At 47.7% G+C, this 19,243-nt stretch overlaps 2 protein-coding genes across 2 annotated transcripts; one reads left to right on the forward strand and one right to left on the reverse strand.

The window, feature by feature from the left end:
- The first annotated feature begins 6,174 nt into the window (after window positions 1-6,174).
- On the forward strand, window positions 6,175-12,908 carry guca1d (guanylate cyclase activator 1d). Its single transcript, XM_030360399.1, has 4 exons — window positions 6,175-7,326; window positions 9,496-9,645; window positions 10,367-10,454; window positions 10,776-12,908. Exons 1-4 carry the CDS (start codon window positions 7,132-7,134, stop codon window positions 10,892-10,894), a joined length of 552 nt encoding a protein of 183 aa, XP_030216259.1. The 5' UTR covers window positions 6,175-7,131; the 3' UTR covers window positions 10,895-12,908.
- A 160-nt stretch (window positions 12,909-13,068) lies between these two features.
- On the reverse strand, window positions 13,069-19,197 carry alg8 (ALG8 alpha-1,3-glucosyltransferase). Its single transcript, XM_030360395.1, has 13 exons — window positions 19,062-19,197; window positions 18,703-18,781; window positions 18,091-18,284; window positions 17,811-17,920; window positions 17,101-17,168; window positions 16,702-16,828; window positions 16,442-16,545; window positions 16,227-16,347; window positions 15,286-15,425; window positions 14,805-14,944; window positions 14,117-14,214; window positions 13,838-13,910; window positions 13,069-13,551 (listed from the first exon to the last, which is right to left on the reverse strand). The coding sequence occupies exons 1-13, from the start codon at window positions 19,145-19,147 to the stop codon at window positions 13,320-13,322; spliced, it is 1,572 nt and encodes a 523-aa protein (XP_030216255.1). The 5' UTR covers window positions 19,148-19,197; the 3' UTR covers window positions 13,069-13,319.
- Window positions 19,198-19,243: the final 46 nt, after the last annotated feature.

The following is a 19,243-nucleotide window of genomic DNA, read 5'->3' on the forward strand; positions in this document are numbered from 1 at the left end:
CTAATGTATTTTGAGTGATGTTGGTGCTATACGGTGAACTGGGCTAACTGGGTTCCTCCGATGACCAGGCCACAGGGTGCTGATGTTTAAACTGGTTTACTGCGGAGATGGTTGATTTGTAACAGACAAGGCCGGTGTTCAGTACTGGCATGTCAGAGCCCTCTTTAGTGCCTGTGTTGATGGCTTGTTTATCCCGTGCGCAGTGATTGCTCAATGCACCGCGGGTGTGAAACCTCACCCAGCCCCAGGGTCTCGGTAGTGGGCTGACTCTGGCCAGGGGAGGCTGCTTGAACCAGCCATCAACCACCACACATCCACCACAGTGTTATTCTTCAAAGCTGTTGAACCCCGCCCTGTTCTGTTTCAGCCCAAGCCGGTCAGACTTCGCCCTCCCCGGTCCTTACAGATCCAGTTACAGCACCCTGCAGAACAAGAGGTCAACACACACACGGTCACATACATCCATATGGACCCCTCTCTGTGTTAAAAAAAATGTTTTAATAAAAAATGACATTCCCACTCAACATCTTATATCAATGAATATGAACTAGAGACTTTGAAATCGCATTTTCTTAATATTATGTTTTAAACCGTGTTTGTCTGTGTGCGTGTGTGTGTGTGTGTGTGTGTGTGTGTGTGTGTGTGTGTGTGTGTGTGTGTGTGTGTGTGTGTGTGTGTGTGTGTGTGTGCGCGCGTGTGTAAGTGCGATCGTGATGAGATGTACATCATACTGGGTTTCTGATTTTGTCAATGTGTCTGTGCACATGTACCACGCATTCCATGAAACGTCTTCAGAAAGCAGAAGGCGCCACCACCCAGCTCGCTGCAGGACGACCCAAGCGGAACTCTGCCCTCATAGAGAAGTTACAGGTGAGGCTCGCGGCCCTAACCACCCTCTGCTGGTGCAAACGAAATACTGCACCCTGATGTTTGTGCTTTAGCGTTTGTGTTTAATAAGTGAACTTTTGAAGTGTTTCTCATTTACATTTCGACCGTGTTACTATTTACTGGACATACAGGTGTTTGTTTGTTTTGAATAAATAGTAGGTTGTTTTAGTTTGAGAAAAGGAGAAGTAACCAAGTTCTCCTTTTTCTCCCTTCTCTCTCTCTCTCTCTCTCTCTCTCTCTCTCTCTCTCTCTCTCTCTCTCTCTCTCTCTCTCTCTCTCTCTCTCTCTCTCTCCAGGCTAACTTAGCCCTCTCTCCCTCTGCCCTTCTGACATCGCCCTTGAGCCCCGGCTTCAAGTTCTCCCCCCAAGCTTTCACTCCCCCCTCCCCCTGCCGCCCCGTTTCCTGTCACACCCCGTTTTCCGGGGTAACGCCGGTGACACCCACCAGCCCGCTGGCTGTCCTCACACCTCAGAGCGAGGAGGAAGCCCCCGCTTCCTTCGAAACCCCCCCCAGCGCCCAGGAAGGAGCCGTGCTCGTCAGCATCATTAAGGTGTGGGCATGTGTGTGTGTGTGTGTGTGTGTGTGTGTGTGTTTGTGTGCAGGTGTGTGGGTGTGCTCGGGGGTAAGTGGGTGTGTGTGTGTCCGTGCACGTGGGTGTCTGCGTGTGTGTACACGGGTGTGTGCACAGGTGTGTGTGTGCTTGTCTGTGCGTGCGCGGTTGTGTGCCAGTGCATGGGTGTGTGTGTATGGGGTGTGTTTGTGTGTATGTGTATGTGTGTGTGGCTGTGTGTGTGCGTGTCGTGTGCATGGGTGTTGGTTTGCGTGCCTGGGCGTGTGTGTGTTGGTTTTTGGTTATTTGGAGGGGTGGCGCAATGTCTCACATTTTCGTAAGGATATGAGGCAAGGCGTGAGAAATGTCTCTGTTCTCTGTTCTCTGATCAATACGCTTGAGTGCAAAGAGGGCCTTTCCCATGTTCTGATCTGCTTTTTAAATGCTAATTATGGCTCCTCCATTACTGGGTGAGTTCCTGGTATTAAAGGTGACATAATATACCACCAGGTGTGAGTGTGATTAGCCGTTACAAGACGTTTTTGAAAATCTGCCTCTTCTGACATCACAAGTGGGCGTGTCCGCCAGGTGTGTGCAGGGTGGATCAGTCTGCTAGCCTGGCTATTACCAGACCAAGCTCAATCGTAGATTGCACGTTGCTTGCATCATTTTCTTCAGCACAAGAGGCGTGATCAACGGGCCTAGTTCAAATGACTCTGTACGCAATTGGCTGCTTGCCGTCGCTTCCCTGTCGTCATTGTGTTAAACCAGCCAATAGCGCGCAAGGGGGAAAAGCTAGCTTGGTGATTGGCTCCCGCAGAAATGTATCGGAAGCAGAAGGAAATGCATTGCTCTTCTCCAGACCCTTCTGCGGGGCAAACTCAAATCGCCGGCAGAATGGGCGGGGCTACCCAGTGGAACGTAGCAAACGTTGCTCATCTATCCATCATACATCTAGGTGGACACGCCCCCTTGTGATGTCAGAAGGGGCAGATTTTCAAAACGGCTCATAACTAACTGCTAATCACACTCACACCTGGTGGTATAATATGTCTCCTAGAAGACATTGATTCAATGGTCACATGGTCGGTCTCCTCTGATTGGCTGTCCACAGACCAGGGCCCGCCTCTCCATCAAGAGACGGCCTCCCTCCCGGCGCAACAGGACGGCCAGCAGCGGGGAGGAAGGGGGCGTGTCCCCCAGCACGGAGGACACGCCCCCTCTGGCCCCCTCCAGCCAGCCAGGGGAGGAGGAGCCAAAGGGTGAAGGAGATGACGAAGGGGCGGCGCCGAGGAGCCAGGAGGGGCTCGATGCGGAGGAGGCCCCCAGCGGGGGGCTCCCCGGACCCCCGTCGGCGATGGATCAGGAGGGACATGCAGTCACACAGACGGGAACTCCTCCAGAGCCTCTGAACAGCACTGAGACCAAGGGAGGAGGAGGAGGAGGAGGAGGAGGAGGAGGAGGAGGAGGGAGAGGAGGAGGAGGAGGGAGAGGAGGAGGAGGGAGAGGAGGAGGAGGAGGAGGAGGAGGAGGAGAAGGAGGAGGAGGAGAAGGAGAGGGAGGAGGAGGAGGAGGAGGAGGAGGAGGAGAAGGAGGAGGAGGAGGAGGAGGAGAAGGAGGAGGAGGAGGAGGAGGGAGAGGAGGAGGAGGAGGGGGGGGGGGAGGAGGAGGTCAGTCTGAGAGAGAGCCAGACGAGTGTACAGCGATGGGAGAGGAGGAGGAGGGAGCGAGCAGGAGCCAGCGCGGGCCGGTCGGAGAAGAAGGAGTGCCCGTCGCAGACATGAAGGAGGAAGAGGAGTCACGTGACCACAAGGCAGATGAGGGCCAGGTTATTTGATTGGCTGACAAGTGGACTTATCTCGCTGTCAGCCGACGCGCATCGATCAGTATTGAACTGTGATTGACAGGTCACAGTTCTTGAGTGGCAGAGACATTGCCGTGTGTTTGGATTTCTTGCGGTTCAACACTGTTACACAGAATTTTTATACGGAGTTCACGAGTGTCCTTTTGAAAATCATTATTTTGAAAATTCATTATTTGCTCAGTTTAAAAGCCATGTCAACAATATTGGGAGCAGCCATATGTGCCCAGATCCCAGAAGCCTTGCTTCGAACATGTTGGGTTTGTCTGGAGCGCCGCGTTCAATTTTGAGGCTATGTTTATACCGGTCGTTGATTTCTTCTCTGCAAAACCAATTGTTTTTCCTTAAATCTTGCACATTTCTGTGTTTGGTCTGCTTCACCTCAGATGAATGGGACTCGGATGTGACGGGTTTGACTGACTGTGGAACCTACGACGTACCTCAGACTGTAAGGGACCGAGCTACATAGGGATCGGCTCGATGAGGTCTACACAGGGAAAACACTGCAGACCTTTGGACCTTTTTTGCCTTCAAACCTGATGGCAAATCACGCTACCTGGTGCCATAACGTGTCAACGGAAACTAGGATCGTGTTTGGTCAATCATAAAGGGCTGATTATGGTTCCAGGTCGACACAACGCAAGGACCACGCAGACGCTTCGACGTAGTCGTGAACCTGGTTTGGTTCTGCGTCGGGTTTTAGTGAGCGGACCAATCACAGCCCTTGTTGCTGCGTCGCTTCAACTCAAGGTTAGAATTTTTGGGAGGCGTACGCCTGGCCCTTGCGGTGGACGCAAGGAGGGTCCGCAAGGACACAATGGGTCCGTAAACCCCCCTTGCGTTGCGACAACGTGGAACCATAATCAGCCCTTAAGACCTTGTGGCCCTGGCACAACGTTTCTTTTGTTCATCAGTGTAAAGCGGTGTGACTGTAATACCAGAAGTCTTTTGTTGTCTGCTACACAATGTGAAATCAGTCTCTTTTCTTTTTTTTTGAAGCCAGTACAATTTGGTTTTGTGGATGTTTGATAATGTATTTTGATTATTTTATTTTTTTATTATTATTGATTATTGATTCCTAAAGCATATATGTCCTAACCTAATTGCTTACTCAGGCTTCTGTTTATGATCAGCAGAGCTCTGGACTCAATATTTCGACCATGTTTAAACAATGAATGCTTTGAATGTTTGGATTTTATATTTGACAGTAAAAGGACACGATATTGAATGTGAAAGATTCTGTTGTCATTGGCGCAATTATTCTTTTTACAAAACATTATTGCCAACAGTTTCCCAATGGATCCTTCCTTTATGAACATAAACTTCATAAACTCTGTCTCACTTATAAAAACATAAGACCTGAGTAACTCCCCAGAAAATAATACTATACTTGCTTATACAGCACACTTTTACAACATGCTTTGGCAGTCAGAGTGAACAAATGAATAAAACACAAATACGCAAATAGAATCAAATATACAATGAAATAAAAAAAGGACGATATGAGATTGGGACATATGGATGCTCCTCCTTCCTTCCTTGCGTGTCCCTGGATGTTCCTCTGAGCTCCTGGCACACTGGCCGGGTATAATCCCTCTGGCCTGCCCCTACTCCAGCCCCTCCACCCCCTCCACCCTGCAGAGCCTGCCTGCCTTGGCACCCCTCCAGCGAGGAGAATCCTGAGCTGACCCCCACCCAGCCCGGCTGCTATCAGGCTGACGGAGCAGGCTCTCCTAGAATCTCCCACAGGATCAGAATGCCTCATGTCAAAGCTTAGTCACGGCAGAGTCAATGTGGTGGAGTTGTTGTTCCAATTTTTTTTTCTTAATTAACATGGAATAATATGATTATGAATTTAGTAAGGGATTCAGAGAACTACATTTCAAGCCAGGAAAGAATGCATCAGATATAAGCCCCTATTCTAATCTACAAATGTGACGTATATAAAGGTAGCTTAGTGGGTCAAAACCTCGCCAGACAGCCTGAGAGGTTCTGGCTCCTCCTCCGTTGACCCCGGGCGGAGACCAACGGAGCCGGGGTTGACCTCGGATCGCCTTGAGGCTGGCTGTCCTTTGCGTGTTTCACCCTCAATGTTTAAATTACACCGCAGCCCAGGATCATCTGTTCCTGGTAAGGCCGGCTACCGTTCCAAGACCCATAATGAAGTGTGTTCCCTCAACCAATCAATCAATCAATCAACCAACCAACCAACCAATCAATCAATCAATCAAAACCTTTATTTATTCAGGGGAAAATACGCATTAACATAATCTACATCTCTCCCTCTCTCCCTCTCTCTCTCTCTCTCTCTCCATCTGTCTATCTCTCTTATTTGGGTGTGTATTTATGTAAAAATTGATATATTCCCCCCCCCCCCCACCCCCCTCCCCCCTCCCCTTTTCATTACAGTCCTTCTCTGACCTAGTTTTTCCAAAACAACACACTTTTTCTGAGTGTGGCGTTTCCACACGCTGCCAGTCAGTAATCCTGTAAGCCGGTAGCCCGGTACTAGCTGGCGCTGCTGTGGTCTGCGTGTGACATTTGATCCAGCTGTCTCAGCCCACCTCCTGTTGTCCTTCCCCAATGTCTGTCTGCTCCTCTTTTGGCCATCATCCTGTCTGATTTTCCTTTCTCATGGCCTCCGACCCCTGCAACGGGTTTCTGAGAAGGTGCTGTCCTCACTTCTGTGGAGCTCATCCACTTCCTGTCATGTGATCCAAGGCCTAATTTTTCCCGCTCTTATATATTGGCTAAATCTTTAAAGGTACGGCCACACCAAAAGCGTTACCCGCGTATCACGCGTATAAAATCGGCAATTTTTCCATAGGGAACCATTGGTTTACGCGCGTATGAGACGCGTACGAGCGGGGTTGTTTGCTGGTTCTGTTCAATGGTATCGGTGAAGCTTTCGCACCAACCGACGACATCGTGCAGTATTCCTGCATCCAGTTTGTAATTTTTATGCTTCATCCCAGGGCAGTCAATGGATATGCACCATTATGTCGCTGATCCCCCAACATTCAGCACATTAATAAACATTGAGCGATGAGATCTCATCCAAACTGTCGCGCAATACCGGACAGCATTGTTCCTGCAATGACGGCTGCTTGTTCTTTAGTCTCATTTGTGAGATGCTTTTAATAAAGATAAGTAAAAACAAGGAAATATTAAAAGATTAACACCCATCTTTTCATCATGGCATACGTTTCTGTGCCCTATTTAAACATATTTAATCAGATATTGGGAGGTCAAAGCAGGAGAGAAAAGGCACGCGTTATGTAACCATCCTTCCCTCATCGCTGTTCTTGCTCGCTATAAAGCCTCTAGGCGTGGCCGGCCAAAGCAGAAAGCTCTTGGCCAGCGGTCTTATCTCGTTAGGGCGTTATACTGTCCTGTGTCAACAGTGTCCTGTTGGAATTAAGAGGGTTAGCGTCTCCTGATTCCTGCTCTTTGCTTCGCTGTGCAGCCTGAACACGGGCCAGCTCGACAAACCAGATGCCGTCCGCGTCCATGCACCGGCCTTTGCCTCCTGTCCTCTTTGTTCTGTACCTGATATTCTTCTTCTTCATGTTCTGCGTCCTTTCTTTTTACTCCATCACCGCCAGGCTGAAGTAGACGGCCGTCCGCTAAACCAGTTGACCCAGAGGTCGGCTCCGAACGGGGGCCGTCCTAAGAAGATCCACGGGCTTCCGCTTCCACCGAGCGGAGAAGCCTGACCGACCGCTGAGCCGATTTTGGACCCGATTTTGGACACTTTTGGGTGGCAGGGTGTGACACCTCCCTCCCTCTTTGCGAGCCTGCTCTGTCTCTCCACCCCTTTGAGGCTGAGCCATGGGGAACCACGGCTCTAACCTGGACGATATCCTGGCGGAGGACATGCACCACTGGTACAACAAGTTCATGAGGGAGTCTCCGTCAGGGCTCATCACCCTGTTCGAGCTGAAGGCCATCCTGGGGCTCAAGCGCATGACTGAAGACGCCAACGGCTACGTGGACCAGGTGTTCATGACCTTCGACATGGACGGGGTGCGTACAGTAAACCCCTCACATGCATGTGCACATGTGAGGGCACATGCATTGAGTGCATTTGTATGTATTGTGTTTTCTGTGGTAAAGAAAAAGCCATTGACCATAGACCATAGACCTAAAAAGCCATAGACCATAGTTTTACCCCAAAGTCTTCCCTTTGTGGTAAAACTATTGTCTATGGCTTTTTAGGAGACCTTTTCATGCTAGAGCCTACATATGATCACTATGTAGGCTCTAGGATGAAAGGGTCTCCTATCTCATGCATCTTCTTCAGGAAACCTTGTGGGGACTCTGGTCCAATAAATGCGTACCTTCTCTTAGTAACTATTTCCGTGGTTAAGTAGCGCTGAGGTGGCCAGGTTAGGAGCTGTGGGCTGTATAAGTTTAGCTCCGGAAGGGGGTATTCATGTAGCGCAAGATCTGTGAAGGACAATGCATGGGAAGTCATGACCATGACCATGTATATATAGAATAAGGTTAGGAGTCCCAAAGCCAATTTAAGGTCACCTTCCTCTAAGGACTCTGTGTCATTTAATTGTTTCTTAATTGTGTTGTTGGTTGGGTTCTTAGCCGATTGCAATTGATCGTTCATGCAGGATGCACTGCTGGTTGATTGCATGTGAAAGTTAGGGGGAAACAGAAGAATGGCAGATGTGAACAAACTAAGGCTCTCAGAGAGGGGGACTGATATTGGCTAAATGGTTGATTGGCTTACGGCACAGATAGCAAATCCTGGAGCCTGCTGGGCCACAAGAGTAAGTCGATTTCTTGCTGTCAGCATGTGTACGCCCCCCCCCCCCCCCCCCCCCCCCCCCCCCCCCACACACACACACACACACACACACACACACACACACACACACACACACACACACACACACACACACACACACACACACACACACACACACACACAAACTTGCAGTACTAGCCAAGGGCAGTGATGTACATGCCCGGTTCATCAAGGACACTTCTACTTGGTGAACCACAGTGTCCATCGCACAAAATCATAGCAGAAGTGTTGCTGCATTTTGCATATTGAAGGACAGACAGACATACTGCAGGCCAGCAAAGGCATCAGTTGACAGTAAGGCTGGACCAGGTTACATTAATACTTTTTATACTTTCTTTTAATACAGTTTTGTTGGGGTGAATCTTAGATTAATATTTAATTATGGGTTAATTACTACACGTTAATTGTGATGATCCGGGAAACTATTCATACAAACGCAAAGGAAACAAATCATAATTTAAATTTATAAATAACAAAAATACTCCCCGAAATATTGTACATGGCATGTTATGTTTCATGAGTTGTGGTAAGGGCTGGTTGGTTGTTGGTTGCTAGAGGAGAGAGCTGTTGCCACGGGTCAGGTCAGTGACCCTGACCCTCTCTCCGGGACGAGCAAGAGCTTTATCATATTATAATATATTCCATTCGGTTGGAGCTTTCATACAAAGTCCAAGTCTTCCAATATGATGTCCTCAGCATCCCTCGGGAATGGAAGCCCTAACCCAAGCAGTGCCGTTCTCCAGTCTTCAATAGAAGATTTGCAACACCCAAGAGGACCTTCACCGCCTCTGGCAGACACTTGAACAGTGGGAATGTTTAAGCAATCTAGGAAAAAGTCAACGGTGTAACCTGGTGTAATCCTCCATTCTGCTAAAAAATCCATCACCAACCTACCATGTAGCCACTCCTAAGATCCTTAATCTCAACCGCCTAATCTGCATGCACTGTTAAACGGGGGGGGGGGGGGGGTGGCAAACCGGGAATCCAGATGTTATAAAAGAAAAATAGTAATTATGTATATTTTATACTGATATCATTTTTATTATCAACTAACCTCTTTATTGCTTTCTTCTCCATCTCTCCTCCACTCTCTCTCTCTCTCTCTCTCTCTCTCTCTCTCTCTCTCTCTCTCTCTCTCTCTCTCTCTCTCTCTCTCTCTCTCCCTCCCATCCACTGTCTCTCCTCCACTGTCTCTCTTCCCCCCTACTGTCTCTCTCCCCCACCCTCTCACTCTCTCCCTTCGCCTACTGTCTCTCTCCCCGACTCCTCACTCTCTCCCGCCCACTGTCCCTCTCCTCTACTCTCTCACCCTCTCCTCCCCCCCTATGATCTCTCTCCTCCCCCCTACTCTCCCTCCCCCTCCCCCACTGCAGGATGGGTACATAGACTTTGTGGAGTACATAGCAGCCATCAGCCTGATGCTGAAGGGAGAGATCAACCAGAAACTCAAGTGGTACTTCAAACTGTTTGACCAGGACGGCAACGGAAAGATCGACAGAGATGAATTAGAAACCATCTTCTCGGTAATGGCCTCATAATATCAAAAGCAGTCTACAAACTGAATACAGCCACACACATGAGTGGCTGTCTAGACACAGATCATGATATTTATAGCCCTTAAATCACGAGGTCATGATGAACACATCAAATAATTAAATATATGTGTGTGTGTATATATATATATATATTGTTGTTGTTTTTCTTGGATACATAATATAATCTATTAATGGACAGCAAATCATCATTCAGTCAGATGTTTGATCAATCAGGTTGGGTAACACAGAAGGTTGTCATTCCGAAATTTTTATAGAAAGGTAAATTCAGTATGTTCTCTTTGTCTAGATCTAGATTAGTTTAGATCCAGAATCTCAAACAGAACTCCCCTGCCCTGACCCTTCAAGATCAAATCGGACCGGGCTAAACTGAATTAAAGGAACTCTTATAACCTGGATGAGCTTATCCAATCAAACAGCAGGAAAGGCCTCTGCCTAACACTTCCTTATGGGCGGGTTAACCCCATTGGTTTGGATGTCATTCCAGGATAGCGTGACTGGCCCTGGAAAATAGTCCTAAAGTGACACCATCCCATAGTGTGTTGGTGAGAGGTCTCTGGTCTCCATGGTAATAAGATAACATGTTTCTGTGTTTACCCCACCTGGAGTCTTCCCAGCCTTTGCTCAAATTCTGTCCCTTTGTCGGTCTGTCTGACTGACTGTCTCTCTCTCTCTCCCTCTCTCTCTCCAGGCCATCCAGGACATCACACGGAACCGGGATATTGACCCGGAGCAGATTGTTTCTGTGATATACGAGAGGATCGACACGAGAGGAGAAGGTGAGAACCAATCACTTCCATCACAGACACTCAGCTCTTCCTATCACTTCACTGACACACCAGAGACTCATCGATCCAAGTCTTTGAATAGTTCACCAACAATTCACAACAATGCTGCTGCAATTGGCAGTTCTAAATAAGCAAAAAAAAAAAAATTCATTGTTTTATCATGACATTAGCAATTGGACACTTCCGCACACTTTTTATCGTTCCATAAAACCAATTACTGAGTTATGCCAAAATGAGTCCCAGCGACCAAAAGTCGCTGGGTGGCTCAGATTTCACGTATAACCCCATCTCTCCCCCCCCCGCCCCCATCAGGTGAGCTGACCCTGGAGGAGTTCATTGAGGGAGCCAAGAACCACCCTGACATCATGGAGACACTGAAGACCATGATGGACCTGACGCCCGTCCTCATCATCATCATTGAAGGACTCTAGAAGAGCTGAGAAGGCTGCTGGGTGCACCGGCGGAGGCAGGCTGAGGCAGGGCACGAACACAGAACACTAACCAGAAGTTCCCTCTCCCATCAACCTTCCCAAGGGACTTCGAAGCTCCCCCCCCCCCACCCTATGTCTAGTTAGTGCCTTCCATGAGGAAGCCTGACTTTTGGTGTTTAGAAGGAGGCCTGGGGACATCGTAAAGGACTGGGGTTGACGTCGGAAGAGGTTTGAGGAAAAAGACCAGAAGAAACCTGGAAAATTGGCGACGTCAAAGGCAAATAGCAACAAATTCAACAGTGACTGGCTTCAGACCAACTGTCCTGCAAGTTGAAGAATTTCCCCATGCTACTCTCTCAGAGCAAGCCAAACAATCAAAGGGGGTCATACCAGTGTTTTGGATTAGCGATCACAAAGTCCTAGTGAAAAGACCTAGTCTGTCCTCCCTCTTTTTGTTATGCTTTTTCTTAATGCTTGTTTCAAGACGATGTATTTTGTTGTCCTATTCAGTATACAAACCCATTTTCAATTGATAGCTAAATGTCATTCGATTGTCTGAATCCGACCAATCCAAGGGCTGCTGAGCACAGCATTCAGAGGCAAACCATGCCCCGTCATACAAGGTGACCAGGCTGGTGTTGTCTCTTATCCTCCTAATGCTGTAATAGCCTTAGCAGACTGAGCCAATAGACTTCCCTCCTAGCAACGCGGGGAGCTTTTTATAGGCAGGACTTCTCACCACACAGCTCAGGGGAGACGGAACGTGAGCGGTACTCACAAACGTGCAAAATCAAAGAGACTGGGAAGGACAACGAAGTGAACTCACTTGTAAAGAAAGAGCGCGAGCACACTGGCAAACTGAATCCAAAGCTCAAATCAATATGCAAAAAGAAAAAGGAGCTGATTCAAATTAAGTCACTTGAGTTGGTGTTACTTTCCCCTTGTCCGTTCCATAGAGCTGACTTGCACGGGATGGGCTGATTATGTAACCTAACACTGGGGTAAAGCAGCCTAATCCCTCCAAAGAGATTAGGCTTCTTCAGCGGGCAGCAGTGATCCTGTGTGGGGCGGTCACGGTGGAACGACTCCTTGAGGTGCTTCCCTTATCTGCTGGAACTGTAGCCTTCAACCATTCAGTGTCAATCAATATGCTTGGATGATTTTGCTGTCAATTCTATGGACGTTTTTCTCACATCAACAACGTATGCTCTTAAAGCATTCAAACACTTTACACAACTATGCTCTGATTGCTCAAGCAGTAAATACGCTGTATGCAGTTGTACAGACCGATAGAGGTCAAACGCTGTGACTCTGACATGCTAGACCGGGGGTATGCTTGCAGAGGTGGAATCACGTCAAAAATCGGAAAATAAGAGCACAATAATTTCTATTAATCAGTAATAACTGTGCTTGAACCAAGCTTTAAACTAGCAATAATAAAAAACTCTTCCTCTATCTAACTTATCTCCCTTTTTATCGATCAGATTATTGATTGATATTACCCTGCCCTCACTTCTCTCTGTGGATTGCCTGGTGCACATAGTTTCATGTTACATATTACATTACGGGAACTTGTTTGACATGGACTAGTGGCTTCTGTAGAGGATGAGTCAACGCATGCATTTTCTGTCTCTTGCGCTTAGTTACTGAAGGGGAAATGAGCCGTGTCGAATACTGAAGGACATGCAGACGGAACACGAGAGATTGAGTCGTACGTCACCCAGATGTGGGGCAGCCAACCAGCTTAACCCAATGGTTAAGCGCTACGCACAAGAGTCAAAAGGCTTTTTTTTTTTTTACAATGCAGCCTTTGTACCGCTTGAGAAGAGAAAGGAGAAATGAGAAAAGGGAGTTATTTGCATGTTTAAAAACTGCGACGTCAGAGATTGTCCAAGGAAGATGGACTGTGTTGTTTAAAACTCTGCGCATTAGGTTCATAGTAGTCATTTTAATGGTGGATTTTAATGAATCATGCTCTGTGTTGCCTTACCAATAAAGTTCATCAAGAATCTTCCAATGTGTCGGGTTATTTCCTTGAGAACAGCTCTAACCCCATGGTCTGTCCACATTTTGAATGTGCAAATGTGTATGTATCCCCCTCCTCACCCCTTCTCCATTCTCTGCAAGTCACAACACAGCAAATAACTGTATTGATAAAAAAGATACTCACAAGAAACTGTATCAAATAGCATATTTAATCACAAAATTGCAAATATAAAATTGATTCTTAGAAATGGCAAATAATTCTAATTGCCTATCATTGATCCATCGTCAACCACTGGTCCTTGATATGCTTGAGGATTTGGTTGCTACAGCAACGAGTCCCAAAGGATTCATGAGAATTCTATACAAATTATGTACAACACTACACAAGGCATGTATGTTTTTTAAAGAGAACTAGATATTTTCGCTCACAGCAGCATTGTTAAAGACGTTTGGTTTTTTCAGTAACTTCCTGTGTCAGAAGGGAGACGTAAAGTCGGACAAACGAATAGGAGACGCCCAGGGCGCAGTACACGGATGTCACCAGCAGGGGGACGAAGGGCAGGGTCTGCTGCCACGGTGACAGAGGAAAGACGACCTCGCAGAGGACCTCCACGGCGACCAGGCCCAGAAGGTAGAGGGCTTCCAGAGGATGAAGCAAGGAACCCTCTCCACTGAGGTGAGACGAAGCAGTAGTAAACCATCAGATGTACGTCTCATAAAGAAGGGACTCTTTCATTTCTTTCTAAACGATTTCATTTTAGCAATGAGTTCCATACCATATAAAGGATATTTATTAATCTATTTATTTATTTATTTATTTATTTATTTATTTATTTATTTATTTATTCAGTACCCTCACCTGTATATGAAAATTAAAACAAAAGTAATCATATAAATATTAACTGACTTTGTATACATCCATTCAAAATAAACTTACAATAATAAAGTGTGACTCACCTGAAAAGGTTTCTCAAAGCACTGAAGGAGTAGATGGTGAACAACAGCATCAGCAGGACCTTAATGGGAAACTCTAGAGAAGCACAGCACCAGCTTGTTCAGTAACTGATCACTAATATATCATATAACCTTTGAATACTCAATTCGAGTGTGGTTTGACAGGCCCAATGTTTGAAACAGGTTGAAACGGGGGGAAAGGTCTTCCCCACTAGCCGTTGTTTAATGGAGCCACGATGGCAGCAGCAGCAGCAGCAGTAGCCAGGTGGCAGAGGGACGTACCTGCTGGGGTGAACAGCAGTGGGAACAGGGAGTAATGGCCCGTAGTGGCCAGCATCAGGAATATCCCAGCATCCCGTCTGCTTTCAACAGCCAGGATACTAGAGGAAGAGAAAGACAGTTATATTCCCGATCCCATATAGTCTTTCGGGTTTTAGTGAGTGGACCAATCACAGCCCTTGCTGCTGCGTCGCCTCGACGGAAGGTTCCAATTTTTGGGAGGCGTACGTCAGGTCCTTGCGGTGGACGCAAGAAGGGTCCGTAAGGACGTAAGGGGTCCGCAAGGACGTGGAACCATAACTAACACTGTTCTAGAGCAGGTCGAATATGGAGAAATCAAAATCACGATAATTTTGGTCAATATTGAAATCCCGATTATTCAAACTATTTTTTTTTGAGTTTGAAAACATGATCAGCATGTCTATCTCAAAAACACTTTGTGACGGAGAACTTGGAAATTTCGTCCGAAAATTTCGAACACAAAATGGTCCGAAAGAAATTGTTCAAATCTAAATCAAATTCTATAAAACCCAAAAGAAAAAAACTCGATTAGGTTAATTTTGTGATAGTTTGACGCTAAAATCGCTGTACACTGATGCCCTGGGTGATCTCCATGTTGTAGGGTGGGTGTGGAAGGTGACCCTCCGACCCCCCCTGTGGACGCCTGTGTTCCCCTGAGGCCGGAGCCTACCTGAGGGGCAGGACGGCCAGCAGCACGGCCTTCTCGTGAACGTGCCAGCTGAACATGAAGGAGGCCAGGGCGCACTGCACCAGGCAGCGCAGGAAGCCCCGCCCACCGCACGGCCGCCGCCACACGCACCACAGGGCCGGCTGGAGGGGGAGAGGGGGGGGGGGCGAGAGAGAGAGAGAGAGAGAGGGGGGGGGGGGGCGAGAGAGAGAGAGAGAGAGAGAGAGAGAGAGAGAGAGAGAGAGAGAGAGAGAGAGAGAGAGAGAGAGAGAGAGAGACGCACAAAAATATATGATAAACGACAACTATCCCTGCAGCAGAGCATCAAAGCTGTCTCCAAAGCATAACCCTCCTACCTCGGATCATAAAAGAGAAACTATACCACTTTGAATGCTCTACCAACACCCTCTCTCCCTCCCCTCGACCTGTCCACGGTCTTGACAGCAGCCCCCCCCCCCCCCCCACCCTCCACCCTGCAGCTCACCAGCATGGCCAGCAGGGTGCAGAGCAGCGCTGTGGGGGGGGACACCGAGGGCAGCACCGCGTGCTGGAACTCCTGCACCAGGCCGCCCGTCATGGACGCCTTGGGGAGACCGGCCACGTCCAGCAGCCCCAGACGCACCCCTGACAGACAGACGGACAGACAGACAGACAGACAGAGAGAGAGAGAAAGAGACAGAGACAGAGAGAGACAGAGAGAGAGAGAGAGAGACAGAGACAGAGGGACACAGAGAGAGACAGAGACAGAGACACAGACACAGACACAGACAGAGAGACAGAGACAGAGAGACAGAGACAGAGAGAGAGAGCGAGAGAGAGAGAGACAGAGACACAGACAGAGAGAGAGAGAGAGAGACAGAGGGACACAGAGAGAGACAGAGAGAGACAGACACAGACACAGACAGAGACAGAGAGACAGAGACAGAGACAGAGAGAGAGAGACAGAGACCGAGAGAGAGAGAGAGAGAGAGAGAGACAAAGAGTGAAAAAGACAGAGACAGAGAGGGACAGCAAGACAGAGAGAGAGACCGAGGGACATAAAGAGAGCGAGAGAACAGAGAGAGACCAACAGAGAGACATAGACAAAGACAGATAAGTAGAGATAGAGACACAGACAGAGAGAGGACAGAGAGAGAGAGGACAGAGAGAGAGAGACAGACAGAGAGAGGACAGAGAGAGACACAGACAGAGAGAGGACAGAGAGAGAGACACAGACAGAGAGAGGACAGAGAGAGAGATACAGACAGAGAGAGGACAGAGAGAGAGAGAGTGAAAGAGGGACAGAGAGAGACCAGCGACAGAGAGAGACAGACAGAGACAAAGAGGGACCAATACAGTAAAGGAGATTTAAAAAAAGGGCAAGTGTCTGGTTTTGTATAAGCTGTTACGAAAAGTTGTCAGGATAAAGCTGAACCATAGCCTCACCCAACATGGACAGGGCCTTGTCCAGGACGTTGTAGAGGGCCCAGAAGTTGGGGGCCCAGTAGGCGTGGCAGAGGCCCCTCTTGAAGGGGAAGAGCCTGGACAGGACCTGGGGGAGCTGGCCCTGGAGAGTCGGGGGGGTAAAATAGCCCACCGCTGGTAAACCACACCGTGTCACCACGTGCCTGAACGCATTTCGATTACCGTTATCTGGTTACCATGGCAACGAAGGGCCCGAAGGACGCCGCGGTGACGGAGAGGACGACGGCCCCCAGAGACACGAGACGGACGGGGCTGAAGCTCCTCCATCTCAAAGAGCCGTCTGGAAAGGACGGGCCGGGGTCGCAACATTACGATAACGAACGATGAGAAAACCAATTTCCTGACAACAACAAAAAAGGAAAAACCTAACCTTGAACTAGAAGTCAAGGCTTTGGTAAACATGTGTGCGCTCGTTGGAGGTTAGCGCTCGTCCTACCCGTGTTGTCCTGGGTGAAACAGAAGCATCTCAGCAGGTAGATGCCGTAGGCCGGAGCCACATACAGGTTGATGTGCTTCAAGTTGAGCACGATGGAGAACCACAGCGCCCCCTCCAGGTGCCTGGCCTGCAGTACAGGTACGGGTGAAGTTAAAAACCAGAGTACGCTACTTACAGAAAGTATTCATTTGTAAGAAAGCCTGTATCGCTAGCTTTCACAACGTAGCCGAAGTATCAATCTCATTGGGCGCGGTTAAAGTAAGTTTAAGTTAAGGTTGGTGACACTACTAATTCATCTCTGTAGGCCAAGGCTACCACTTATTAAAATATCAGATTGATTCAATATTACTAAGGCATGCCCCAAGGCCTTTGTGAATAATGCAGTGTGATGACACCCACCTGTAGATGCCGCGCCACTGAGAGAAGCAGGAAGCCGAACAAGAACCCGTTGTACTGGAAATGGATATCTGTGGGAAACGTTAAAGCTACCAACATTATACCTGGGGACACCATCAAGATGACATGTATCTTCAGCTAGTTGTATTCAAGGTTCACCTCTCTGATCGGGTAATTTAACAAATTAACACAATGGGCCCGGCATGACATTTTGTCACTTTTAACAATGAGTAACTATTGACAACAGACTGCATGTTGTAGGCTGTTTTAAGTTGTTTTTTGTGTTTTGATGTGTAATTATAACACATCAAAAAGTTATAATAAAACACCATCAAATTGATGGACAACAGGAGTCCTTATTTGACTTCTAATTATGTATTAAGGGTTATAAGGTGTGCATTATAAATGTATGTTCCATGAAATCCATTTTAAACAGCAAAGTGGGGAGGGGGGAGGGGGACTAGCTATGAGATGTTATTATTTTCCTGACAAGATATTCGGTAGGTGTGTCCCTCAGTGAATTGTTATGAGTATTTCACATTTATAGACACGGCTGTCCGTCCCTTAAGAAACAGGAGGTTCCTGCTCCTATGGCCGTGTGTGTGTGTGTGTGTGTGTGTGTGTGTGTGTGTGTGTGTGTGTCTGTGTCTGTGTCTGTGTCTGTGTCTGTGTCTGTGTGCGCGCGCGTGCTGGTCTATGGGGGTGTAGGATACGATCAACGATGAAGAGGCCGAAGTTCCACAGCAGAAGCACAGCCAGTACGAAACACGGACGCCTTAGCAGGTCCTTGGCGGCTTTCTCTTCTCTGACAGTAGTGCAGCACCTGGGGAGAGGGGCAAGAGTCTGAACAATGGTCCCTGATCCCGGTCCATGAACATTTTTGGATTCCTCAATGGGATATCTTTCTATCGGAGCAGCACATATAAACAAACCCACTGTAAGTAACAACCACTGGTTGAGTTGGTCCCTCAAAATACACGTTCTAAGACTCACTCTTTCACAGCGTATATGAACACAAGGTCGGCAAAGACGACGGACAGCCTCTGGAAGAGAATGGTGGCGGGGCTGGCGTAGTTCAGGTTCTCCACCACCAGCATTCCCCGGTCGAAGTGCACCGCGGCCTGTGAGAGGCCGTACTCGAACCAGGCGAACAGCGGCGGGTAGTCCAGCGTCCATTCAGAGGTGTTCTGGAAGAAGGGAAACAAGGCCAACAATGCTTCTGTAACATAGAATGGCTCCACTGGCCACAGTGGGCATCTATAGTATGCAGCTCACAGATGTGTATTGTTCACAGGTTCGGAAAACACAGCTGAATAGACAATCTCAAGTATTATCTCCTGAAGAGCTCATGAACTGCTTCTGTTGTTGTACATAGTGTGTCACAGAGACTATGCTATTCCATATATGACCTGTCCTATTAAATAATTGGTTTTTCCTGAGTGATTTCCTGTGCATAAATAAATGGGACATAGTATTAAGCCGGATTTAGAGTTGTTGAATGGTGTGACTGACTGCCTACATTTCTTGAGCTGCATATATCATACGATAGCAGATGCATATCAAGTTGGGTTGTCCTGTGAATGTCTTTGTGTATCCCAAACTAACCTCGTAGTACCACCTGGATATAGGTAAGCTATGCGTGATGGCCAGCCAGTTCCTGTGTACTTCGAAGTCCGTCGAATGACTGGAAGACAGGGTAAAGTCATGGGTAAATACATAAGAGACATAATGACGTTTGGAACAATTAATCAACAACATTGACATCTTATTCGGCCACAGTTACACCAGAATGTATGCACAACAAGTTGTAAAACACATTGAACAGAATGAAGGCGGTAACCAGGTCTTGTTGACGTGCTAAAAACACTGTTAACTGTCAGGCAAACTGCAATGACTACATCTCAATCCGCCCTTACAAGAAACAAATACAAGGGTTGAATATGCGAAGAAATAATTTAACTCACTATGCGTTGATAAAAAGACACTTTAGCAGAGAAACTGCGATTGCTAGAGCAGGAAACCAGCCGGAGCTTTCCACGGGCGCCGCCATGACAGCTACGTCATCATAGACAAACACAACTTTATTGTTCGTTGTCGTCGTCTCCGATGACCTAGCGATAAAGCTCACTATTACCTTCTTTCATTT

Source organism: Gadus morhua, chromosome 7, assembly GCF_902167405.1.
Source record: "Gadus morhua chromosome 7, gadMor3.0, whole genome shotgun sequence".
In the NCBI taxonomy this organism is placed as follows: Eukaryota; Metazoa; Chordata; class Actinopteri; order Gadiformes; family Gadidae; genus Gadus; species Gadus morhua.

Excerpts from the sequence above, each read along its gene's own strand:
- alg8 (XM_030360395.1), bottom strand. The coding sequence starts at position 19,147 with ATGGCGGCGCCCGTGGAAAGCTCCGGCTGGTTTCCTGCTCTAGCAATC. Across the intron at positions 18,782-19,061 it reads TGTCTTTTTATCAACGCATA|TCATTCGACGGACTTCGAAG; the intron begins GTGAGTTAAATT and ends CCTGTCTTCCAG. Across the intron at positions 15,426-16,226 it reads CAAGGCCCTGTCCATGTTGG|GGGTGCGTCTGGGGCTGCTG; the intron begins GTGAGGCTATGG and ends TCTGTCTGTCAG.
- guca1d (XM_030360399.1), top strand. The coding sequence starts at position 7,132 with ATGGGGAACCACGGCTCTAACCTGGACGATATCCTGGCGGAGGACATG. Across the intron at positions 9,646-10,366 it reads AATTAGAAACCATCTTCTCG|GCCATCCAGGACATCACACG; the intron begins GTAATGGCCTCA and ends CTCTCTCTCCAG. Across the intron at positions 10,455-10,775 it reads GATCGACACGAGAGGAGAAG|GTGAGCTGACCCTGGAGGAG; the intron begins GTGAGAACCAAT and ends CGCCCCCATCAG.